Raw genomic sequence first — 27,809 nt, 5'->3', positions numbered from 1 at the left:
TGTCCCTATAGGCTGTGTGGCTTTTGGAGAGTCTCGCACCTGATTGGCCAAGAAAGCTGTCCCGCAGTTTCACACGTTGTTCTGATTGGCTGCTTGGTGCCAACCTGCCGTGCAGCTCTCCTCTCATATCAAAGCACTCGCTCTATAAGATCTCTTTTTTTTTACTCTTCTGTTTCTCACACACAGATCTGCCCGCTACTTTATCAATAAGAAACCCGAAGCTTGGTTGTTTTCCTTCAACTTAAAATATAAACTTTTTTTAATTTTATTGTCGCTGACAGGCCGATGAGAGAGAGTCAGCTGAAGTTTGGCTGAAGATGCAGACCTCGAAGAGCTTTCGGATGGATGATTTTATCGCAGGGTGGATCGGCGGTGAGTGACACACACACACACACACACACACACACACACACACACACACACACACACACACACACACACACACACACACACACACACACACACACACACACACACACACACACACAGAGTTATTTATTTACATAGCCTTTCATTCAGAGAGATAGAGAGCCTCTGTTACCCAGTGTGCATCGGGTCAGTGTGGGGGATGGTTCACATAATTGCATGTTCGTTTGGATTCAATTATATTTGCATGGAAGAAAAGACAGGTTTAGAAACAGGCACAAGGTGTTCTTTTTGGAAAATGGTAAAAACCTTTTGCAGGGAAACCGCTGCACTCCATGCATCCATATCCAGTGTAAATAATGGAGAGAATGCAGAAAAATCAACGCCCCCCCCCCCCCTTCTTTTACCTACACAGCTAAATAAACACTCGCCTCCAGTGTTTAGTCCCCTGAACTAAAATGATGGCAGAAGTTTGATGCGTTATCACTTCCACAAATGCTTCCAAAAATGACTTTGTAGACGTTTTTATTCTGCTGAGGAAAAGAAGAACTTTCTAAATTGGACTACATGCTGTGACAGTCCTGGCAGCTAGGGGCGCTGTTGCTTTTGAATGTAATTTCTTACATAACACAATGTAAACACAAGTGATTAATAAAACATGAGAAGAAAGAAGCAGGGACTCAAGTTTTAACTGAGAACACTAAACTTGAAAGTTTATGTAAGAGTTAGTATCCATGTCCACCAAAACCACAAAACAAATTAAAATATATATAAATATATATATAAAAATAAATGAGAAATTTGAAAGGGCGCCAAATATTCATGTTGTGTGCGAGCAATGTTGCAAATGTAACAACAAAAGTTCTGTTATCAATCCTTTCAAAAAAGGAAAAAGAAAAAAAAATCTACAAAAGAAATCCGTGAAGCTTAACTGAGAGAAAAGCTCAGGTCCAAAAATAAATAATTTACAATAATTTAATTTCACAATATTTTTGGCATTTTGTATGACATTGTGTATATATTTTCTATTTGCACTTTTTCCTACTGCAACTTCTGCACAATCATTTCGCTTGAGGTAAATAAAGTCTCTTAAAATCGTATGTTACACGGTGTGCTGCAACATCTTTTGACTGTACACTGATTGATTTTGTGTGGTTAGTTTGGGTGGCAACAAATAGCTGAAAGCAACAACCAAACAGGCCATTCAAATGCATGCATTGCCTTTCAGAGAATTCAAGTTGTCGTAGTAGTCGAGTTAACGCATATTTTTATTGTTCTGCTAACCCCCGGTGACCCTGTAAAGGCCCCTGGCAGTCCCCAGGACCCTAGCTTGGGGTTGACCTCAAGCCACAGGAATTTAACCTTCACTCCACAAAGTGGAAAGACGACCCAAAACGGCTTTTCGTACTTTTATTTTGTTTCTGTCGACTTTGAATGAAGTGTATTTTACAATGCTAAAATTATTGTTTATTTACATGGAGTCTGGTGGGTTTAGCGAATGTAATTTTTGTGGGTGTTTTTAAAAAAGGATCTTATTTTTTAACAGAAAGGTCGAACCTCTTAAAAATCCTTTCCATAATGTTGTCAGACACTTAGAATATTAATCTGAGCCTGTCAGCGTCAAAACGAGCACTTCTGTGAATGTAAATATAAGCTGGCCAATTGCCCTTTTAACTTAACTTGTAGCTACCAACAGCAGCGATCTCGCTTAATACTGGACCAATGTCAAAGATTGTTGTTCCTATCAGTCAGACACAAAAACATAGGAAAATACAGTGTTACCTCTAGAATGTTTTTCAGCGGTGAGGGGAGTGGCGGGGGGTGTTGAACGTCAAAAAGTACCCGGCTTATCTGCTAATGTTAGCTACCGACCGTTACCTTGAAACCATCCAGCAAATACACGGTACCGCAGGGTTTTAATGTCACCGCTCATTTTACACACAGTTTGACCACAAAACTAAACGGCGAGTGAACATTACTAGCTATGTTTTTCATGTTGGTTTTGAGCTGTATGCACCCCCACTAACCTGGAAAGCGTTTTAAACGGTAACGTTAATACAACGCGTCGGAGGAATACAGCGTTCTCCTGCAGCGGGGCGTCAAAGGCAGAGGGACCGTCACCGCAGCGTTCGCTAACGTTAGCTTCTCGTCTCATCTGGGGTCTGATAAAGAGTAAATTCATCAAATGCAGTGTCCACAACGCTATTTTCCAATAAACTGTAGGTGTCATATTTCACGGGACCCACGTGAGTGCGGATTTCATGTCGTGGCTTTCGTCGCTGTTCGTCACTTTGCCTAAGATTGAGTGACAAGTAGTACTCGCCCTGTTGTTTATTTGGTTGCCATGACTTGGCGAGTGATGACGTCCTGTCACTGTTCCAGGTGCTCACCCTTCAGTAGACCAGTGGTTCCCAACCTTTTTTCCTTGGCGCCCCCCCTACTCATGTTTAAGAAAAGCTGAGTCCCCCCCCGAAACCGAAGCTGAGATAACTCTCGAGATAGAGCCTTACTTTCTTTTGTGATACAGAGCCATTATCAGCACTATACGTTTCTCCGCCATGTTAAAATAGTGATGCCGTGGCGGCAGGAAAAACGAGGATACAACAAAATATATAGTTTTCATACAGACTTTTGTTTACATTATATATTCTAGTGTATTATCATAATTTGTTTAGCATGTGCAAATATTTTTTTTTACCTCAACCTCAAACCAGATAAAGACTTGCGCCCCCCCTGTGATCTTTGCCGCCCCCCCTGGGGGTGCCCGGACCCCAGGTTGGGAACCACTGCAGTAGAGCACACAGCTCTGCAGAGTCGTGTAATTATGACTTTATGACTTTTCATAAACAGCTGAAGGAGCGGCAGTGTGCGGTGTACATAGCAGAAACCCTGTTGTGCGTCTGCCCTATTTCTGATACCGTGGCGGCAGACATTTTAACGTGGCGGGCCGCCATCAACATAGAGGAAACACTGAAATAGGTTGAAAAAATACGTAGTTACCCTTTAAATTAAACAAAAGGAAACAAAAAAGGATTGTCAGAAAAGAATACATTAGAGATGAAAGGATACCAAGGACACCAATAGTAAGTAAGTAAGTAAGTAAGTAAAGTTTATTTGTATAGCACCTTTCACAGATAAAAATCACAAAGTGCTTCACAATAAAATGCAATACAACACAAGAAGTCACTACAATACAATACAAGCAAATTGAAATACAAATAGAAAACATAACAACCATAAAAACCCCTCGACTAAGTAAAAGCCTGCTTTAACAGCAGAGCCTTCAGCTGCTTTTTAAAAGATTAAACACAATCCACACAATGTAGTAAGAGAGGCAAGTGACCGATCCCCTTTAGTTTTAAAATGAGTGCGGGGAACCACTAATAGCATCTGACCTAATGATCGCAAACTACGGGTGGGGGTATGTAGCTGTATCAAGTCAGAGATGTATGAAGGAACTTGACCGTGCAAGGCTCTGAAAGTAATGACCAGGATTTTAAATTGAATTCTATACTGGACTGGTAACCAGTGAAGTTTTGACGCCATTAGGCTGCATAGACCTTTTTCACGGCAGACATGTTGACATGTCATAGTAGGAAAAGCACAGGTGTATTCAAACCCATTAATGATGGCTGCATTCCACTTATGAAAGGCCCTGGTATTAAACCATTAATGATGGCTGCATTCCACTTAGGAGAGGTCCTGGTATTAAACCATTAATGATGGCTGCATTCCACTTAGGAGAGGTCCTGGTATTAAACCATTAATGATGGCTGCATTCCACTTAGGAGAGGTCCTGGTATTAAACCATTACTGATGGCTGCATTCCACTTATGAGAGGCCCTGGTATTAAACCATTAATGATGGCTGCATTCCACTTAGGAGAGGTCCTGGTATTGTGACACTTGATGGAATTGAGCCATTGTTAAGATTATCAATGTCAGCTGTGCTTTTCCTACTATGACAAGTCAACATGTCTGCTGTGAAAAAGGTCCATTCAGACTGCCTGCGTCGGCCATCCGACAGTCCGGCAAAAACGCAGGTCTTTCTATTCATTTTGAACGGTGTGCATTTAGGCTGCGGCAGGGTTTACTGCAGGGAGAACACGCAAAAAAAATGCAGCAGGCCTGCGGCAAAAAGTTGAGAAGGACTCAACTTTTGGAGAAACTGAACCCCACGTCACGCTGCGGTGGCCAATCATCTAGTCTATATCCACGACTTTCCACTTCCAGGACACTTTTAAAATTCACCGTATTCTCGTTTCCGGTCAAATGACCTTTTGAATGGGAGTGCTAGGGGCATTACTTTGATAGCATCAAAATCACAATTTTTTGTGTACATTGTTTGTGTACACAGAGTTTACTAAAAAGGTTTTAACAACTCACTGTAGCTGTTGGTTTTTTCCGCTCCCCGTCCATCTCGCCAGTCAAAAATAGTCGATCTCCGAATGCAACGTAACAGGGAGGAGAGTAAAGATGGAAAGCTCCTAAAGCTTAGTTCCATATACGTGCATGGATTAGAGCTGGGCGATATGGAGAAAATCAAATATCCCGATATTTTTGACCAAATACCTCGATATGGATATTGTGGCGATATTGTAGGGTTGACAATTGGTGCTTTCACAAAATATGCACACAGTGAGATTTTTGATAAATAATCATCAGTTATGTTGATATAATAACTATGTGGGTAAAGGCAAATAATGGAACCGCTAGAACAGTCTGGTGTGTTCAGAAAATTACATCACTCTACTGTAATGCAGCCTTTAAAACCAGGAAAAGACAACACTTGTGTCATATCAGGATATTACGATATCCAAAATTTAAGACGATATCTAGCCTCATATATCGATATCCATATAATATCGATATATTGCCCAGCCCTTGCACGGATAATTTTTTGTTTTGTCGTTAGTGAAAAACAATATTCCTTGTAGTTGAAAAAGGAGCCTCATAAAAGAATGACATTTCCTCCTATGGTGTCTGTTCATTTGCATTCGGAGATCAGCACTTTTTGACTGACAAGATGGCGGCGAGCGGAAAAACCAACAGCTACAGTGAGTTGTTAAAACCTTTCTTTTTAGTAAACTTTGTGTACACAAACAATGTTCTCAATGCTGAGTTCATGTGTAGAGCCCCTGGTGCTACAAAGTTTCAAGTTGTGTCGAGCCTTCTTAGTGGTTTAAAAATAGTGATTTTGAAGCGATCATAGTAGTGCCCCTAGCACTCCCATTCAAAAGGCCATTTGACCGAAAACGAGAACATGGTGAATCTTAAAAGTGGCATTTCCGTCCTAAATATGCTTTTAAACGAAAGTTTGACTCAAATTCACAAAAAGACCCTAGGTTGCATTTTGGCGGGAGTTACGCTTTAAAAAAGTAAGCACTATTGTAAAAGGTAACAAAGCAAACTTTTTATTGTTGCATTTTAAAGTGTTTTTCTTAAAGTTCTTAACAGGTTGCTGCAAAAAAGAATGGCACTGCAGGGAGGGCAGATATGGTAGCAGCTGTAAAGGAAGATAAACCTTTATTGAGCCCCAGAGGGGAATATCAGTTGTTACGGCGGCACAATGTGGCGATAGTACAGATAAATAGATAAAGTAATTAGTGCTGCAACTAATGATCCGTGTTGTTGTCGATTAATCTGACTATTATTCTCTTGAGTAATGGATTAGTGGTTTGGTCTATGAAATGTCAGAAAATGGTGAAAAATGTGGATCTTTGTTTCCCAAAAGGCCCAAGATGACGTCCTCAAATGTCTTGTTCTGTCCACAACTCAAAGATATTCAGTCTACTGTCACAGAGGAGAGAAGACACTAGAAACTATTCACATTTAACACGCTGACATCAGCAAATCTTGACTCAAACCGATTTATCGATTATCAAAATAGTTGCCGATTAATTAAATACTTGACAACTAATCGATTAATCGATTGATCTTTGCAGCTCTAAAAGTAATCGAATAAATACAAAGAGGTCGGTAACCAAAGTGTACACCAGGCTGATGATATGTTGAATCAAATAATGGCACTTAGTGTTTTTCTGAATTAATATAAAGATGTAATTTATTAAATGTAATATAGATCATGATGCAAACAATCAGAAATCAGAATGTGTGTTATCTGATAGATTATGAGGCTATGAGATAAAGTACTGTATATATGGTTAAAAGGTAGTAATATAATATTAGCGTGTAGTACGGCAATATAACATATGATGGAATAGAAAAGAGTACGTCAGATGAAGCTCATTTTTCTTTCAATCTGTGCTTATTTTTTTGTTTCATAACTTTGCAACCATGTGTGCTGGGTGTGCTTTTTGGGTATTTGTGGGTGACACACACACACACACACACACACACACACACACACACACACACACACACACACACACACACACACACACACACACACACACACACACACACACACACACACACACACACACACACACACACACACACACACACACACACACACACACACACACACACACACACACACACACACACACACACACACACACACACACACACACACACACACACACACACACACACACACAACAGGGGGTGTTAACAAGGGCACAATGGCACAGTGGCCCCATGATGGCTGCCCAGTTTTACCAGTCTCTTTCTGGATCGCTTACTAAAGGACTCTAAGCTTTATCTCAACATGGAACACACACCTGTTCTCTCTCTTTCTATCTATTTAACTGTTGTGAACTTTAATGGCACGAAGCAACCACACATTTGCATATTTTCTCCTTTGTCTCCAACTCAATTGTTTGCCCTATTTTGACTGTATTACTGATACATGCTTTGGTAATAAATACAGAAACTACAATGTGCTGTTTTATTTTAGTTCACAGTAGGGCTGAATGATTAATTGCATTTGCAATAATATCGCGATATGTTAAAATACGATTTCCTAATCGCAAAGGCTGCGATGTGGTCACATGACTCGCGAGAGCAAATCAGTCAGCACTCCGCAGAGAAAGCATCAACCTGGCATGCTAACGCTACGCCGTACCTTGAGCTGATTTCTGTCATTCAAACAACTCTGAGTTGTAATTTAAACCTTTTACAGCCATTTTAATAAACTGAAGGGTTTTATTTGGGCTCGAGTCCATATAACCTACACGTTAATGGATACAGGCAGGCAGAACTGAAGGCTCGGTTGGTAACGATTAGCTCTGATTAGCGCTTAGGTCCAGTTAGCGGTTATAGCTCCAGTTAGCTCCGTTACAAAGATATGGAGTGGAGGAGCTGCCACTGAGAGGGGTAACAACCAGACTGATAAATGACGTTCGGGGAGCTTTCACAGCAGCGTGGCCGCGGTGTTTCAACGGTCTTATTAGTACAGTTAATCCCACGGCAAGAACACCAGCAGCTAACGTAACGATAGCCTCTCTGAGCAACGGCAGCTCCTCTCTGTGCGCTGTAAAAAAAATACACCATTGTATGTAGATATATATATATATATATATATATATATATATATATATATGGATCGATTATGCTTACTGCTGTGCTAGTCCCCCCAGATCATGCTTACTGCCATGCTAGTTTGAGTCCGAGTCGAGTCACGAGTCCAGAGTACAGCGACTCGAGTTCGAGTCCAGGACTTGAGTACTCCATCACTGCCTATTACACCTAACAGTAGTCAGAAACGTCATCAAACTTCAGAGTTCTATTTCATTAATGCTCGAGTCCGATTCCATAAATCCTCTAGTCTGAATCATCAGTGCACGAGTCCAAGTTGAGTCGCAAGTCCAGAGAAGAGCACCTCAAGTCGGACTTGAGTCCGAGTCCAGGACTCGAGTACTCCATCGCTGGTCAATGTACTGTATTATTGCCTCTGCCTCATACCGACTTTCCCTCCCTCCTCTCTGTCTTTTTTTTTGCACTCATTTTCTCCTGTGTGCGTGTGTGCGTGTGTGTGTGTGTGTGTGTGTGTGTGTGTGTGTGTGTGTTTTTCTTTGTCTCTTGTCCGCAGGAGCTTCCAGTGTGGTGGTGGGCCATCCTCTGGACACAGTGAAGGTATTCAAGACTCCCAGAGACTTCTGATTCTACCACACCACTCCCAAACGTTATCACTGCCTTGTTCTGATTTATAGTTGTTATATAGGATTATTTATTTTTTAAATGGCAGATGTTCAAGATGTTTACTTGTTCGTTGTGGTACCTTCTGGTTTACCTGTTATGTCAGATCAGTTAGCCATTATGTAAGAGCTAATTTGCCATGTTGAACACATTGTGTTACCACTTGATTCACACTGAGAAGTACTTTGATTACTTAAACAAACTTGCACCCACGATGTAATGTGCAGCTACAAAGTTTCCAGTGAAGTTTTGTATATTTGTTTTTTAAATTAAAAAGGAGACAAATCCATATTGAACATGATATATAGTTTTGGCTCCATTTCGAAATTTGGTGCAGAGTTTTATTATTGAAAAGCATCTTCTCACATTTTACTATCCAGGACAAGAGTAGATATTTATCTTGGAAGTTTGGACAGAAAAACTCAGGATCAGGTTTCAGTCTTTTGAGAGAGAGAGCGATAACAAGTAATCTACAAGAAAACTAATGGATTAAACGAGAAAGTTATCTGAATATTAATCAACATTAAAAATAGTCGTTTGTTGCAGCACTAGAACATAGGCAAGCTAAAAATGAAGGGTGATAGACTTGGGCTTTCTATTCTATGTTGTTATGAAACTAATTGGTTTCTGTCCTCCAGACGCGGCTCCAGGCGGGGAAAGGCTACAAGAACACTCTACACTGCATTCTCACTATCTACAGGAAGGAAACGGTAAAAACACAATCCACAAGTTGATTGGCCATTAAAATGTTTCACAAATCCCTCTTCGTACACACAGCACACACATGCAATTCAGCAGTTAGCGCAGGATCAGCCATGGTACGGTACCTGGTATTTTTAGCAGGGGCACATCGGCACTGCCCAGGCAGCGAACTGGCACCACTCAATCTGCCGGTCCATACGTTTCACAAGCCAAGTCCCCACGGACTGAGTTACTGCCTCACCAGTATCACATTGCCGGACCTAATCCACACAGCACTCCGGGATGGGAGAAAAACGTGCTCTGGTTTACTGTCATTTTACCATTGGAATTATACTGAAAACTGAACAACAAAATCAGAACTCAGCTCACATGAGATGCTTAAATTCAACATGGATTTTTTGTTTTCAGGCTCGTTTATAACAAATGAACTGTCTGGTCCAAAAAGTGCTGATGATGCTAACATGATGTGTGACTTGTCAAATGACAATTACTGTAAGCTAAAAAAAAAAAGCATCTAATTATCCTGGGAAACAAACCCTTGACCAGTAATTCTCAGTAGTGTGACTCAACGCTGACTCAGCGCAGATTTGCACATGTGCTCAACACCTCTAACTGCCAGTCATACAGATGGCGGTTGTGAAGAGGTCAGTCACAGAAAACCACTAGCAGACTCTGTACCTTTTGCCCTGGTGCAGGGGTCTTCAACGGTTTTTAAACCACGGACCCCTTAACTAAAGGAGAGACGGAGCAGGGACCCCCTACTACATATATTGTATAAAATGAAGTTGCATATTAAACTGGGCCTACAATAACGTGTAGGGCAGCCTAAAGCCTTTATATAAACCTTTTTAGTGCATAGAATACTAAGCTATTGAAATAATAATTGTCGGCATGACTTTATAAATCATGTTTTAATGTTACGCATACTGTACATGTGGCACAGCGAATCCTTAGACTTAACTGGATCTGTGTCTGAATCACTAAGGACAGCCACTATTTGAATCTAGCTTGCTACCACAGCACGCAGCACTTTGTATCTATTTATTCAAACTTGATTCAGTCCTCACTATTAAGTAGCTGGTGCTTTTTTCCATTTAATGTGATCAGCACAGCACAGTTTGACAGTTTGATCTGAGTTCCGTGAGCCTGGTTAGGTTCAATGGATGCACTATGGCAGTTACGTTCAGGACCCCAGGAAGTGCCCCGGGCTTTGAAGCGATTTGGTCCATAAATTTGGAAAGTCGAGAAGAGCCGCACGATTAAATTTAATTTAATCTGCCAAAAAGCCAAACCGGAAGTAGTGCGGATCATTTGGGTAATTTTTGGCTCCATGATGGCTTTATATGCCACTAAGTACCTCTCTTAGGAATGAACGGGGCGCTGACTCGAACGCTGTATCTTTATTATCTATTCTAATAATACATCCGTGGTCAATTTTGGTAAGCATGACGCTCCTCTGTCAGTCATTGTCTTAAATCCGTGCCACATGAGATGAACGGTTGTGATTGGCCCGTCCAGGTTCTCTTCTGCTGGAAGTCTGTCTGAATGTGGGTGGGCAGATGTATCTGCCAGAGTAAAGAAACATGAGCTTACAGATTTGACTAGGTTCCCTGACCCAGTTTCTCAGCAGGATTGCTGCGAGCTTCATTTTTATTTTGAGTTCAGCCAGCTCGTGAAGTCATTTTGAAAGCTTTGAAAAGATGATCAATGAAAGGTCACCAAAAGTCTAATCATTTCTACAATCGGAATTATTACAGCAACACATTTCCAGTAAAACAGAAAAATGATTGAGTCATGTCGAACTTCAACTTGACATAGACACCAAAACATGGGGAGTCTAGCTGATATCCATGCTCTCTTGAAGTCATGCCTGATTCTGTGAGTCAGTGAGAACAACATGGGTGTGATACAAGGTTGACAGTGTGGTATGCATCCTTGTGGTTGGTTTGTTCATTTTAAGCACTGTTAAGCGCTCCAAACATGTGTGGTTTATTCAGGCAGTGGACAGATGTGTGTCTCCCAAAACTCCCCCTGTAAAGAGGGAATACTTTTGTAAAAGAAATATTTGGCAGCCACTTCACCCCATTTTTCATTCTATGCACATGTGTACTTTTGGATTTAAAATTGGTACTGTTGGTTGAAGGATATGTCATTTTATTTATTTTTTTGTCTGTGAATAATCACTTCCTTTGTGTTTCTCAGGTCATGGGTTTCTTTAAGGGCATGTCTTTCCCACTGGCCAGCATCACCGTCTACAACTCAGTGGTGTTTGGCACCTTCAGTAACACACAGAGACTCATTAGCAAGTATCGCTATGGTGACGGGCGGCATCCCTGCAGCATGGCGGACCTTACTGTGGCCAGCATGCTTACTGGTCTGGTGTCAGTGGGCCTGGGAGCCCCGGTGGACTTGGTCAAGATCAGACTGCAAATGCAGACGCAGATGGTTCTAGCAGGTAAATCAGGGCTGCTTTGTTCTTTTTTTGGCTTGGGATTTTTGTTTTCCTCCTTCAGGAAACCACAAGGAAGAATGTATTCCTCCTTTCCTTTCAAAGCTGAAAATAATAGGAGACTGTTTTTTGGGTTGTTTTTTTAACTTTTCCTCTGGTTTTCTGCACGGTGGCCCAGCGGTTAGCACTGTGGCCTCACAGCAAGAAGGTTCTTGGTTTTAATCCGGGTGGTTCTGGGCCTTTCTGTGTGAAGTTTGTATGTTCTCCCCATGTTTGCGGGTGCTCTGGTTTCCCCCCACCATCAAAAAACATGTACGAGGTTCTCCAGTCAGTGCCCATGATCAAAGCACTGGCTCAGATCTGGAGCCGGCACACTGCTCCCTTGAGATTTTGGTTAAATGCAGAGAATGAATTCCGCTACATGTATGTGTATGTGACAATAAAGTACCTTTGTAAACAATAGTCTTTTCTACATGGAAATGCCTGTGCAGTAGCCTAGAAATCTAGACTCCCCCTAGTGGCAGCAAATTTATTTGACAGCCAGAGGGGGTCAAGGCACTCTCCGTTGACTTTCAAGCTGCAAAAACCAAATTTTGGTCAGGCCAATCACATTGTGTATAGAGTCGGTGGGCGGGGCTTATGGCTGCTGCAGCTGGGAACAGCGGTCTTTTGGAAGACTTGGAGTTCAGCTTTTCTTTGATAAAAGAACAAAGAACGGCACAGAAATCATTCTTAAAAAAGGAAGATGTGTTCGGAGTTTTGCCGACCGGATACGGCAAAAGTTTAATCTATCAACTAGCTCCGCTACCTTCTTCGTTGCTCTGCCTGGTTGTAGCGCTATCCTATTACGTGCAGAGGGAATTTGAAAGACAATCGTTTATCCCGCCCCTCGGATCGAGCTCCGTCAATGGTGAGTTCCCAGACCCAACATCTGGATGTGGGTCTGGCTTGTCAGGCTACCTGTGCAGCCCACAAATGGTTTAAATTTGTCACTGAGGGAAAAATATGCCCTAAAATAAAACATGAAGAGAAGACACAGGCTACATCTACCCTTCTATGTTTTGGTTTAAAAACAAATATACTTTGCTACGTTCACACTTCGCGTCCACACCACTCCGGCATTTCCGAGCCCCTAAAAAGGACACATTTGGAAACACTGCTGCCCCCGTTTTGGTTTGAAAACTCCGGGGTTGCTTTGTAGTCTGGACGGACACAAACGGAGACCTTTGGAAACTACGATGCACGTCGGTCACTCTTATCGGTTAGGTAGTTTACACACCTTTTCAGTAACAGTTCCACCTCGTCTTCACTCCAAGCTAATAATTCCCTAGCAGGGTTTTCTCTACCATTAAAAGGCTAAGCCTTTAAGCCGTTGCAGCATCAAAACTAACTAAATGACTTTTCTCCGATCTAATAATTGTAGTTGGTCCCCAGTGGACTTCTTTAGCAGGTTTTGTCTTTAAGCTTTTTTTAATGTTATTTATTTATTATCTGCTCTAGCTTTTCCAACGTTTTAGATACAAATATGGTGATAATAATGCTCCAAAATATGGCACAATCTACTGCGTCTAATTGCGTCAGTTACCAATTAATTAAGTTACCGGATATGGATACTTAGTGTTGTGTTTGGAAACGAGAGTAAAAATGATAAACTAGATAGGGCTACAATTACAGCAATATTATAGTTACTTTTGCTGAAAAATTGCAATTGTATATATAATATATAATTTATAATTACTAATACATTAAGACGCACTACCAGAAGTTTGCGTAGCAGTTGATATGGAGGCTGTCAGGATTGGCCGAGTGGTGGAAGGAGAACACACGCAGGCCGGGGGTAATCTTTGCATGTTTTATTTGAACTTTACTTAACGCCAATAAGAAGCTCCGGCTGGTTTCGGTGAGGTTGAGAAAGAACACTGTACCAAAATGAAGGGAAAAAACACCTTCTTTTAAAACAGGAAGCTCCTACAACAGACAAACCAAAGTCAGTTCAATTAAAACAAACAAATTAGTATGTGTAAAAACACCAACAGTTATCTCTAATCATTATTCTAATTGCCCTAATATAGAAATATTGACAATATAAGTAGTTTAGGGAACATAAAAAAAGTCCCTGAAACAATGAAACCCCCCTCTGTACGCTACTCAAAATGGTACAGTCCAAGTCCCCTCTACTATAAAGCCCATTGGAAGCTCCCACTTCCTTTCTGACAGTTTGGATCCCTGGCCAGCAGGTAACAGTGATGGTAGCTCATGCTACAAACATTTTGTCGAGTTACATTCAACCAATAAATGAATCTGAATGGAATGTATTGATACATGAATTGATTGGTTATTGAGCAATAACTTGGTGCTGAAATGACCAGTAGTGAATTACATTTGCAAGTTAGCATGCTATAACCACATGTGCTTACTATGATGGCATAACTAAGCCACAGAGACCTGAACCCCCACCCCCACAAGCTAGAAGCAACACAACTAGAACTGCAGAAACTGGAATATATCTGTTGTAGTAAAAGGGAATATTTAGGTACTTTAAGTTAAAGTGGTGGTTAAAGTGGAAGTGCTGACAGGAGTTGAATTGGCAATTGAAATGGAGCACTAGGAGGCGCCTAAGTGGAAGTTGAAATTGAAGCAATGCTACACTGTTTGTTTAACAGAACTGTGTCCATGCGCTGACACTTTTTTTTGCTCATTTTCTATCAGAATGCTTATCTTTCTAACAGAATAACATTTTAACAATTTAGTCTGTCTTTACAAGAGCTGGCCAAAAAAGCTATCTTAATTATGCAGTAAAAGCTCCTTAATTTCCACTTTGAATGTAAAGTTAAACTGCCCTCATGTGAGGAGGGCCCAAAAATATGCTAGAATTCATAGCTTTGGCTGCAGGAGGGGCCCATAGAAAATGCCTTTCACAGGACCCAGAATTTGGAGCTACACCACTGCGCATACCTTGAATGGTAAAATAAGCCTTAACATATTTTTAGACAAGATTATTCATGTTTTTTTCTGCTGTTGATTTTCAACTTTTTCATCTAATCTAATAATGCCTCTGAACCAGATGGGGAAAACACAACATCTCTTTTTCTTAAGAGCCTAGTCCTCCATGAAATGCATATGTAAATATAATGTGAATGGAATGTTTTAAGTGTTTTTGCCCGTATAATATATGTCCACTTTCTCACCTGGTTCTTCCAGGTCCCTCTCTTTGTCCACTCTCTCTCCATCCTTCTCTTTCTCTCCCCCATCCTCCTCTCTCCTCTATCTCCTTCCCTCCGTCATATCACTGACAATCACATACAAAACATTTTGTAATCAACTAGAAAATAATCTTCAAATAAAAGAGAAAATAAAACACAGTAGTCCTACTATATACATGTCTTATAGGCTACCTAGCCATTTTCTCACCTTGTTCATCTTGCTCTCTCTGCCCTTCTCCCTCTCTATTCTCCTCGCTCCTTTGTGCTGTCAACCAGAAGGCAAATGTAATCAACTAATCAACAGAGAATGCATTGTGTAGGCTACCAAAGTAGAGCTGATGAAGGTCCTGCTACTCCCGAAAACATGTCTTTTCGCTTTTTTCTTTTATTTGAGCCGCTTGGGTAACTTTTTTTCATTTTGGCATTTAGACCATTGACATAACAGAAAGGTTTAGACCGTTTAGACTTGTCTTTCTCCGTCTCTGTGTACTTCCCATTTCTCCTGTCACCGTTTATCTTTGGCGGCGCACTGTGGGACGGACTAGTCCATTTCATTGTGAAAGTAGGGGGTGCTGACCTCTCTCAGCAAGCAGGGCGCCTGCAGCTGCTGGGGGCGCTGATATGCCAATTCCCCACACAGTGAAATGATAGAAAACAGAAAAACGCTTTGCGGCCCAGAGGATTATTTATATATTTTTTTAAGTTAAGTGGCTGCCCGGTTCGCCCGTGCCAAAAACCGCCACTACTTTGAGCACTAAACGATCTCACATTATCACAATAAGGACTTTATTTTTAGGGGTGCTTCAGCACCCCTAAAAATAGCCTAGCGCCGCTTATGATCAGCAGTAAAACAGTAAAACCGAGGTCAGAGCAGGTTAATTACAAGATAGGATTGGCATTTAAAACATTTATAGCTTTTTATATGTTTATGGTTACTGATGAACTCACACCCTTCACACCTGTCCTCATGTGATGACTCACATTGGTTTCATTCACTCCCTTAAACACACTTCGGCCTAGTCATTTAATGACGCAGACTCGTTTTATGATTGTACAAACTAGGAAAGCAGGAAGCATCAGGCGACAGTTTGAAATAAATTTTAGCTCACTCTTCTGTGATTGTGCCTGATTTGTCGATTTGATTAACCTGATATGACACTTGGTGCATGATCTTCTACAGAACAATAAGATACGTTTTTTTTATCGTCATTTTAACTGCAGACCGGAGAAAATGTTTTCTGATAATGTCAGGAAATTATGTCCAAGATAAAGTCTTGCATGAACACATGTAACACCGTAAGTCAATGAGTACAACAAGGTACTACTGGTGAAATGTTTTTATGTTTAAAAAAAGTTAGGCCCTATGTTTCCACATTTACTTTTTCATAAATTTGTATCCAATTGTATCCCCCTTTCTCCCAATTTGGTAGCCAATTACACCCACACACTGCTGTGATTGTGCCTGAATTGTACCTGATGTGATAAACCTGATATGATACTTGGTGCATGATCTTGTTCAGTGCAAAAATATAAGTTTTTTTTATCGCTACAATAAAACAAAGTTAGTCATTTGAACTGCAGACCACAGGAAATGTTTAATTATGTCCAAGACAAAGCGTATCCTGCGTACAACAGTGGATCCTTAGGATGAACTGTATCTGTGGATGGCTACCTTAGTGACTACCTTAGCCTACCTGTAGGCTAGTACGCTTTTCATCAATGTTTTTTTTTTTCACAAATAGGCTGATTTATATTTGCTTCTAATATGTTGGTTTCATGTTTACACATTTTAATTATCTTGGAAAACTTTCAAAAAATGAACAATAATTTGGTGGCCCCTCTGCAGTAACTCTCAGGACCCCTAGGGGTCCCGGACCCCATGTTGAAGATCTCTGCTCTAGAACTGTGAAGTAAATTTTTAATGCACGGCTGTTCAGAGTCACTGTATCAACATGTGAGAGCAGCGCAGCTGCTGATTCCATCAGAGCATTTAGCAACTGAAACTGAGCAGTGTACTGTAAACTAAATAGCATTCGGCATCATCCCAAACTGTGACACCAGAGTACTCTCTGGGTCAGTCTGTTTAATGGCAGCTTTGGGAGCAGGGTTGCAACAAACAAGTATTTTAAGTCTGAACATTTAGAAAAATGCCTTTTGTTTTTTTTAAAACAACCCGAGGTGATGTCTTTAAATGTCTGTTTTTATTCGACAAACAGTCCAAACCTATCCTGGTTGACACCAGACCCTGTAACTGAGAGTGGGTCTGGGCAAGCTTCATTCACAGCCCATTTCCAAAGGGGCGTCACCAACGGACACCGCTCAAATGTCTCTGAGCGTAATTGGATAGTCCTTCAGCCAATCAGACCAACGATCCGGGTGACGTAGCAACGACAGCCGTATCAACGGGTTCCTGTGCTTCGGTGGCCGTCATGTTGAATGTAAACAAAAAGCTGCTCGCCGTCACTGAGCTATCGTCATCGTGTAAAGCCCGCCTCAAAGGTTGTGATTGGTGCCTCGAGTTGGAAAAATTGGAATTGGGCTTGAATGGGCTCTTGGTCAGACTGACTTGCAGAGCAAATCTCAAATTTGCTGAAAGTTCGTCAGGGTTTTCCCAGGCTAGTCCAAAACCCGAAGACATTAAGTTACCGTCATGTATGACAAAGAAAATCATAACCTCATCACATTTAAGAAGCTGAAAGCAGCAAACTTTTGGCATTTTTGCCACCAAAATAAAGACTAAACCATCCATCCATCTTCGTCCGCTTATCCGGTGTCGGGTCGCGGGGGGAGCAGCTCCAGCAGGGGACCCCAAACTTCCCTTTCCCGAGCAACATTAACCAGCTCCGACTGGGGGATCCCGAGGCGTTCCCAGGCCAGGTTGGAGATATAATCCCTCCACCTAGTCCTGGGTCTTCCCCGAGGCCTCCTCCCAGCTGGACGTGCCTGGAACACCTCCCTAGGGAGGCGCCCAGGGGGCATCCTTACCAGATGCCCGAACCACCTCAACTGGCTCCTTTCGACGCAAAGGAGCAGCGGCTCTACTCCGAGCTCCTCACGGATGACTGAGCTTCTCACCCTATCTCTAAGGGAGACGCCAGCCACCCTCCTGAGGAAACCCATTTCGCCGCTTGTACCCTGGATCTCGTTCTTTCGGTCATGACCCAGCCTTCATGACCATAGGTGAGGGTAGGAACGAAAACTGACCGGTAGATTGAGAGCTTTGCCTTCTGGCTCAGCTCTTTTTCGTCTAACGGTGCGATAGATTGAATGCAATACCGCACCCGCTGCGCCCGATTCTCCGACCAATCTCCCGCTCCATTGTCCCCTCACTCATGAACAAAACCCCAAGGTACTTGAACTCCTTCACTTGGGGTAAGGACTCATTCCCTACCTGGAGAAGGCATTCCATCGGTTTCCTGCTGAGAACCATGGCCTCCGATTTAGAGGTGCTGATCCTCATCCCAACCGCTTCACACTCGGTTGCGAACCGATCCAGTGAGTGCTAAAGGTCGCAGGCCGATGATGCCATCAGGACCACATCATCTGCAAAGAGCAGAGATGAGATCCCCAGCCCACCAAACTGCAACCCCTCCCCACCCCGACTACGCCTCGATATCCTGTCCATAAATATTACAAACAGGATTGGTGACAAAGCGCAGCCCTGGCGGAGGCCAACCCTCACCTGAAACGAGTCCGACTTACTACCGAGAACCCGGACACAGCTCTCACTTTGGTCATACAGAGATTGGATGGCCCTGAGTAGAGACCCCCTCACCCCATACTCCCGCAGCACCTCCCACAGTATCTCCCGGGGGACCCGGTCATACGCCTTCTCCAAATCCACAAAACACATGTAGACCGGTTGGGCATACTCCCAGGCTCCCTCCAGGATCCTTGCGAGAGTGAAGAGCTGGTCCGTTGTTCCACGACCAGGACGGAATCCGCATTGTTCCTCCTCAACCCGAGGTTCGACTATCGGCCGAACAGTTTAGTCTATATTTTAGTGGCAAAAAAATGTGATATTCGAATCAACATTCAAATCAACAGTTACTTTTGATTTGAATATCAAATTTTCTGATGATTTAATTTTTGGAACACTGCCAGAGTTTATGGCTCCACTCCCATTGTACAGTATGTCAACGGGTACAGGAAGGTACTTAAGACGTGGACGTAATGTTTTAGACGGTCTCTTTTCAAACTTGTCAATTGGTTTCATTAAATGTTTCTTTTGCAGTGTGTAAAAAGAAACAACCCAAGTACAAAATCTGCTACATTGAACACAGACTCATTATATAAATTGTATTTTTTGTGTTTTTAAATGATTGATGAGAGAAAATGTTAAAACAAAATAGCAAAAATGTATGTATGCACTCCAGATCAAAACAGTTCTTTAAAGATTCACCACTGATTTCAACAATCACACAGGCAACAATCTATCAGGAAACAGACCAGTTTCTACGACAACAGTAGCAGGAAACAACGTACCCGCTCGACAACAGCATGGCCTGCTAACCACATTTAATTCCTGTTCTACAGAGAATTTGCAACTTGCCGGCAACGTATCGAATGGCACCAACATCCCTATGCGCTCCATCAGCATCCCCAGCCAGAGACTCTACCGAGGCCCGATCCACTGCATCAGCAGCATCCTGCAGACCGAGGGCCTGCAGGGCCTGTACAGGGGGGCCGGGGCCATGATCCTGAGGGACGTCCCTGGATACATGCTCTACTTCATCCCTTACGCCATCATGTGTGACCTGCTGAAGCCAGACGCCTCGTCAAGCCTTCACCCTGGTTCCATCTGGCTGGCTGGAGGACTAGCAGGTAAATGTCACACACAGCACAGAGACGTGCTAGATAGACCGATTAGCAATGTGTATTATTAGTAGGATTGGGCATCGAGAAACGATTCCAACTTGGATTTGTTTCAAAAATTACGATTCCATTAGAATTGTTTCTTTATTGGAATCATTTAGAGGATTTAGTTTCAAATCCGATCATCGCTTCCCAATTTAATATTTCCGAAGCGATCAGGCGCTTGTTGTGTTGCAGCCTTGGAGCACAGTAAGCAGCGCTCTAGTCTGGCTTTATTGTACATTGAAAAAGCTCTGTAAAACTGGGAACAGCCATTGATTCAAAATTAAACTTTACTCTTATTTGTGAAAATAAGCATGTGACCCGAATCGGAATCGATTGAACCCCGTGTTGAACCCAAAGTTATACCCTTGGCAGATGGACTAAAAAAAACAGAAATAAAATGTGAAGGTTTGCTTCCTCAGATGAACTGATGACCCTCATTAAAAGATAATATCTGTACCAAGAGTTGGCATACTGCAGTATATCTAGCTATTATATCCTCTAGAACAGGGGTTCTCAAACTAGATACCCTCGTGTACTCCCTTTTAAAATATTTTTTAGTACCAATTGACCAGAATATTTTTGGTAGGGAAAAAAAAAGCATACTGTATAAAAAGGCGCATTAAAGCGCTGCACCATCAGTATCTGATTTAAACAACAAGATTGTAACTGAAAAACACTTCACCCAATTCATTCATTATTAAAGTATAATTATTTTAGGAACTATGCATGACTGATATTTTTTTTTAATTAACATTTAAAACCTTCCCCCTGTAGTACTCCAATGTACCCCTAGGGGTACGTATAGCCCCATTTGAGAAACACTGCTCTAGAACAGCTGTCTTCAACTAATTTTAAGCCAAGGACCCCTTAACTGAAAGAGAGACGGAGCAAAACTTTTATTAAATTTTAAGACATACCTTTTTTTGCATGGAATACTACGCTATTAAAATAATTGCTGGCATGATTTTATAAATCATGTTTTAATGTTAAACATATGTGGCACAGTGGATCCTTAGAATGAACTGTATCTGTGGATGGCTACCTTAGTGACTACCTTAGCCTATAGGCCAGTATGCTTTTTATGCATGGGTTTTTTCACAAATAGGCTGATTTATATTTGCTAATAATGCTGTTGGAATGTTGGATTTGTTGTTAACACATTTTAATTATCTTGGAAAACTTTCGAAAAATTAACAATAATTTGGCAGTAACTCTCAGGACCCCTAGGGGTCCCGGATCCCATGTTGAAGATCTCTGCTCTATAACAGTGAAGTAAACATTTTATGCACGGCTGTTCAGAGTCACTGTATCGACATGTGAGAGCAGCGCAGCTGCTGATTCCATCAGAGCATTTAGCAACTGAAACTGAGCAGTGTACTGTAAACTAAATAGCATTCGGCATCATCCCAAACTGTGACACCAGAGTACTCTCTGGGTCAGTCTGTTTAATAGCAGCTTTGGGAGCAGGGTTGCAACAAGTATTTTAAATCTGAACATTTAGAAAAATGCCTTTTTTGTTTTTTAAAACAACCCGAGGTGATGTCTTAAAATGTCTGTTTTCATTGACAAACAGTCCGAAACATTCAGTTACCGTCATGTATGACAAAGAAAGTCATAACATCCTCATATTTAAGAAGCTGAAAGCAACAAATGTTTGACATTTTTGCAAAAAAAAAGAACTAAACGGTTTATTCGATTATCAAAATTGCTGCTGATTTAATTTTTTGTCGATCAAAATCATTGATCAATCAAGTCATTGTTGCAGCGCTACTGTCATGCACAAACTATAATGGAAGGAGTGTTGGAGTTAAAAGTATTCAGTATATTTGGTTCAGAATGGTGGAGAAGTAAAAGTAATTGTTGCTCCTTCTGTCGAGTATGAACTTGTGGGTAGAGATGTAATTTTTTTCGCTATTTCCGACGTTTTTTTCTGATGCTTTTGACGTTTTTTTTTTTTTTTTTTTTTAAGTTTTTGTCACTTATATCAACGTTTTTTTTGATACATGGTCAATAAACCTAATTTATACAACAGTATACCAAATTTTTGACTAAAAGTTAAGGATGTTAAGTGAATCACAGACTGGTTTATGTCAAAGTTTAGACAGGATAGTGTTTGGAAACCATTTAAACATTTCAATGACCCCAGATTCAATAAAAGTAATCTTTAAATTTATCTGTGAAGAACGTTGTATGGGTTCCACACAATGTTCACCCATTCATCCATATTATTTTGGGGCAATTTGGTTGAAAGAAACCCATTTTTCTGATATAGATAACTTAAAAAAAAAGAAAAAAAAGAATGGGTCAAGGGTTAAGTAATGTTTACATCCAGGAATTAAACTGGTTCAGTAACAAATTAAGTACTCCAATAAGTATTTTTGTATTGCAAAATATAGATTAAATGTCATTTAGCTGGCACTTTTATCCAAAGCGACTTCCAGTAAGTACATGCAACCATGAAGGTGCAAATTGGAAACAGCAAGAATCAAGATCAAGTACATCAGCTTCAAGTGAGCCAAACTAGAGCAACATGTAAGTGCTCACCCAGATTGACCGTGATTTGCTCAGTCAACCGTGTGAGTGTTTTCTATTTGTTCAGATTATTGACGATTATTGACCTTATTATATGAAGATGGAAAGGCCATCTGAGTAGTGAAACAACATGGGAAAGTTTGCCTCGTCAGATTAACTGATAACCCTTATTAAATTCTGTACTAGGGCTGCACAATATTGTTTTCTAATTGTCATCGCAATATTAACCGGCGCAATAAACGCATCGCGAAAGGCTGCGACATGTCGCCAAAGACATGTCACATGTTCAGATAGTTGAAAGAAAACATCAGTAGAAAACTGCACTATATAATGTAGCTGTCATTCTTTTTTTAGTGGTTTAAATTCAACTCAATGTTCAATTCGTTGAATAAAAGAATGTTGGAGATGATATCCTGTCATTTGTTTTAAATTCACCAAACAATTTGTTGTATTTTAGCAGAATACTGAAAGAAGAACTGAGTACACTTTAATATCTTCTTTTATCACAAGGAATATTGTTATCGCGATATTCAATGCTACCAAATTATTTTTTGAAAGTTTATTAAAAAATAAAAATGATTATTAAATAATAAAAATGATTTTCTTAACATAAATCCAATAAATTATTAGCAAATATAATTCAGCTTGTTTGTGAAAAAAAACCATTACTGATACATAGGCTAACTGGCCTATAGGTAAAGTTGTCACTAAACCTGCAACAATTTTGCTGTACGATTTATCGTCTCAGAAATAATGGCGATTAACAATATAATTGTCTCTTTCAGTCAAAGTTTTAAAAATATTTATTTAATGTATTACTTTTACAAACAAATTAAACCCATTTGTCATGGTCATTTGACCCAGATAATGTAACAACACAGGTAAACAGCCTATGAAGTAAAATAACGCCTCTTTATTATCATAAAACATTGAATTTTTTTCTTAAATGAACATAAAACCAACAATTACCATCAGTCATACCCATAGGACCTTAGCTAATGTTAGCAATTAATTGCGGTTAAACAACGAAACAATGATTATGTAAAAAAAAATTGCAATTATGTAATAATTGTTACAGGCCTAGTAGTCTCTAAGACAGACATCCACAGATACAGTATATCCTAAGGATTCACTACACGTTCTTGTAGGCCCAGTTTAATATGTAACTTCATTTTATACAGAATACGCAGTAGGGGGTCCCTGCTCTGTCTCTCATTTAGTTAAACGGTCCTAAGCTTAAAAAAACCTTTAAGACCCATGGTTTAGATGATACTGTGATGTGGTATCTGTACCGGTATCGGAATTTTTTGAACGATACCCAGCCCTATGCCAGGGTTTGTGACTCCCTTTCACATGCTGACAGCAGGAGCTAAAGCTTGTTCTTCTTCTCTACTTAAGGGTCCATTTCCTGGGTCACGGCGACTCCTGCCGATGTGGTGAAGAGTCGAATGCAGGCCGACGCTCAGCTCCAGAGGAAGTACAAGGGGATCTTACACTGCATCGTCCACAGCTACAAGACGGAGGGCGCACAGGTGAGAGACCAGTTTGGTTTACAGCAGAAACACAATACAATCCTGGAAATGTTCATTACAAACACAGCAATGCTGTCAAGAGAGATGGCTTGCATTTTAAGGTTCTGACACACCAACCCGAAAGCCACCCGTCGGCAGAAAAGGCAGTCGGACCGATCAGTCGGCTCCCAGAGGTCAAAAAAGTGCCTTGGAACACACCAAAGCGACGCCGATTTGAGCATACGATCTGCCCGTGCAAGAGACGTAATACGTCTCCTTAACAGCAGGCAGCGCTAATCTGTTTTGTCGCCCAAAAAATAAAAACCGAAAATGGCAAACGCGTCACGTGGGTCTGGCTTCTCCCGAATTTCCAAACCGACGATCTCGTATTTTACGAAACTAGTTCACCGAAACTTGTTTCTGAAAAAATTTTAAGCGAGAAATAAGCCATACAGTTGCTGAATCTGTCTGTTTTTTTGATCCAAAAATGTCGGTTTGAAAGATTTTCGTCAGTTTTTGAGAGGCGTTCGTCACGCTCATCCCCGCTCGTCATTTCCGGTAAGCGTTTTAACATAAGTGCACTGATTCGCTAGTCAAGGGCTAGCACTCCACCGATCAGATAGGTCATTAGGTCCGACTGCCCACTGGCCGATTCAACAAGTCAAAACAGCCCAAATTAAAGCTGACTGACGACGGCACGGAACACACCGAACAGACCCGAGCCACCGACCTCGCCAGACTGTCCGACAGCCAATAATCGGGTTGGTGTTTCTGCGCCTTTAAAAGTTAGTTAATAAGTTAGTTAAAAGTTATTCATAGAAATACAACAAAAGGGCATTGTGTTTAAAAGAATGTACTGTTTGTTCTAGTTCCAACCCCTCAATTACCCCAGCCAGGCTGACTGTACTAACTGCTGTAAATCCAACAGATGGTTCCATGGTTTGGATGTGATGCTTTAGGAAACACTGTAACCCGAGAATGAGAGTCTAGCTGTGTTCTCTCAGAACTTGAATCCCCTGAAAGTGCACCGGACCGCGTGATTCTATCAGTGAATGAAAGCTTGGCATCCAGACGAGCCTCTCTCAGTGCAAAGATCATGTTGCAGCATCACATCTACACGAGCAGTATAAACAACTCACTTGTGACTGAGAGAGACTGAAGAAAATAATCGATAATCTGATTTTTTTTATTTCATTTTTCATTAGGGATACAATGGTACACTCAAATCAGGATTCTATGAGATTCACCAGTTGAAGGATTTTTTATTTATTTTTTTAAAAGAATGAGCTGCACAATCAAATGACTGAAAAATATTCCTTTATTTATATAAACCTAGTCCTCTTATCAAAAGTGACTCTGAAATGTTATCTTAAATATCAACAAAGTTATTAAAAGGTTTTTAAAAGAAATCCCACATCAAAATAACAAGCGGACATATTATGCTTGTCTGTATTTTCTGTCATATCCACAATGTTATAATGTTGGATTTTCATGTTAACATGTTCAACTTCAAATTACGAGGTAAACGTCTCTAAGAGAAATCTACGTGAGCTAAAATGTTCAGATTTCCTACTGTTCTGAACGCTCCGGTTAATTTTTTCGACTCTCTGCTCGGTGTCGCTTAAAACACCGAACCGCTCTTCTATGATTGGTTATCTGCTCCAGGTAGGCAGGACTGGAGTGTTTTTTTTGTTTTTAAGCTACTGCGGTGTAAACATTGTCATATGGAGCTACATGCTAATGTTGTTAATTTCTCCCCAATTCCGGGTCACATTACTCCTGAAACATTTTCTGTTCATGTAGTATTTGGTTCTGAAGCCTTTATCTGCGACTTTTGATAGTAGAAAGTGCAGTTGCGTTCCATTACAACCTAACGTTAGCATACTGGTAATTATTAAGTAGCTGCATGCTACCGCCAGATAGTTGTAATCTTGGCGGCCAATCCTAGTCATTTATCCCCAAATTCCGGTCACTTTACCCCTGGGACATGTCCAGTTGTGTAATATTTGGTTTAGAAGTCTTTATTTGTGATTTATCATGGTCCAAAGTCCTGCTATATACGCCGTTGCAGTAGCTCCAGCTGATACTAGCTAGTGAACCAAAACTGGAGCGCTACGGAGATTCCAAGAAACACTCTGGCCAATCGGAGCAGACTGGGCTTTTTTGGGAGGATTAAAGAGACAGACGTATTGATAGTATGAGAAAGATGTGTTTTTTGAACATGTAAACATGTTCTATTAGAAACACAAAATACACGTATGAACCTTTAGTAAATAATAAAATCTTAAACAAACAAGCGGAATCTAAAGAAGTTTAAGCCCTAGGCCATTAAAAAATTGCATTGCGATTCATTATATCATTACAACTGGTTGTAATCTTTAATCATTTATACAGATTTTTAACCGATTCACGATGCATCCCTAGTATAAAATATATATCTAATAAAAAACATGGTTGGAGTCATTCTTCAAAAAAACAGAAAACAAAACAGAAACAACTATAGCTGACAATATAATGAAATACAGACAAGATGGATCAGCAGGAATAAGTGATGCAGCTGTTATGTGTTTTATGAAAGTAACTGCAGATGTGCTGCTTTAAAAAGCTTTTTTTGGCCTAAAACCAAAATCTTCTGCAACACACAGTGTCCAGGTGTCAGGGTCTTTGATGTTCATAATGCCAAAGGTTGCAAAAAGTAGACAAACTTCCCAGACTTCCAACATGGAAACGCTTCAATAATTCTGGAAAACCGTGCTGGGGATCAATAACGGAAGGTCATTGGTGTTTGAACACATGGGACTGGACCTGGTGGTCCCAGATCCATGACTCGGGTTATTACAGGACAAAAACATGTAACACTGTGTTTTTGTGAAACAGTGAGGCTATCTGGTGTCAATGCTCTGGTTTAGTGTACAATCCTAATAGTGAATAAACGTTATTTTACTGTAAATAGACGAACATTTTCTTACTGTGTTATTTGAATTTACAGTAATATACCGGCTGCAGTGTATTTCCCGCCTTGTCCTTTATTTTCCTTTTATTAAGATGCATTGGCATTAACAGTAAATACCTGTAATCTCTAACATTCACAGATAGTGTTGTAATATTATTTTCTCCCAGAATGCATTGCATTTACAGTATGATGTAACATTAAAACAGTAAGATACTGTGAGATTTTAGCTGTAAATTCACATCAAAGATTTACAGTGCACTGTTGGGCAAAAACAAGATGCCTAAAACTGATTTACAAGCAACCAAAGTTTTCATATATATACATATATATATATATATATATATATATATATATATATATATATATATATATCTCATGGCTGAAACATACAGTAACCCATCATGTGTCCATTAACCAATCATGTCTTGTATGATGCAACGTTTTAAATGGAAAAGTGTTTTTAATTTGTCTATAATGTTTATTGCCATATATAGCAGTTATATGCCATAACTGCTTTGTGGATTAGCTTTCCCAGGTACTGCTGATGTAATGGATCTATTGAGATAATTCTGGGACAGTCGATGACTGTCCGTTGTCCCAGATAACCCAATTATAACTGTCCGTCCTTGTGTGCAGGTTTTCTTCCGCGGGGTGACGGTCAACGCCATCCGAGGCTTCCCGATGAGCGCCACCATGTTCCTGACCTACGAACTCTCGCTGCGGTTCATCAGGAGTCTCTAGGGCAAAGGAAACATTTTGGTAGGAAAAGGAATCACGCTCACGAGCCCCAGTTTCTTTGAGACGAGAGAGAGTTTTTAGTAGCTGTGAGGCTCTGCTCACACATCAGAATTTCTGAACATATCGCTGTGGAGTGAATATTTTTCGCTCTCTGATGTAGCCACTGCTGACCCTCTTTCCACACGAAGATTGGTGTTTGATTATTGGATCAATGAAGTTTGAAACTAGTACTCTACATTTTTAATTACCAATAATTAGGACACCAAAGTTATCCATGTCTTCCTGAGCACAACCTTGGCTGCAGTACTGAACATGTATGTGTGTTAAGCTATATATATAAAAAACTTTACTTTACAATAGGGCTGGATCGGAATATTCGTTTGATGGGTAGCT

General features: G+C 40.7%; 1 protein-coding gene across 1 annotated transcript; it reads left to right on the top strand.

Annotated features, from left to right (window-relative positions):
* The first annotated feature begins 156 nt into the window (after positions 1–156).
* Positions 157–27,714, top strand: slc25a48 (solute carrier family 25 member 48). Its single transcript, XM_028589831.1, has 7 exons — positions 157–372; positions 8,362–8,405; positions 9,107–9,178; positions 11,373–11,625; positions 19,359–19,646; positions 23,613–23,746; positions 27,315–27,714. The coding sequence occupies exons 1-7, from the start codon at positions 318–320 to the stop codon at positions 27,417–27,419; spliced, it is 951 nt and encodes a 316-aa protein (XP_028445632.1). The 5' UTR covers positions 157–317; the 3' UTR covers positions 27,420–27,714.
* The last annotated feature ends 95 nt before the right edge of the window (positions 27,715–27,809 follow it).

Source organism: Perca flavescens, chromosome 10 (genome assembly GCF_004354835.1).
Source record: "Perca flavescens isolate YP-PL-M2 chromosome 10, PFLA_1.0, whole genome shotgun sequence".
In the NCBI taxonomy this organism is placed as follows: domain Eukaryota; kingdom Metazoa; phylum Chordata; class Actinopteri; order Perciformes; family Percidae; genus Perca; species Perca flavescens.
This window is presented reverse-complemented; position numbering and strand designations above follow the sequence as displayed.

Coding starts and splice junctions, on each gene's coding strand:
- slc25a48 (XM_028589831.1), top strand. CDS start 318: ATGCAGACCTCGAAGAGCTTTCGGATGGATGATTTTATCGCAGGGTGG. Junction 9,179..11,372: donor CTATCTACAGGAAGGAAACG/GTAAAAACACAA, acceptor TGTGTTTCTCAG/GTCATGGGTTTCTTTAAGGG. Junction 23,747..27,314: donor ACAAGACGGAGGGCGCACAG/GTGAGAGACCAG, acceptor CCTTGTGTGCAG/GTTTTCTTCCGCGGGGTGAC.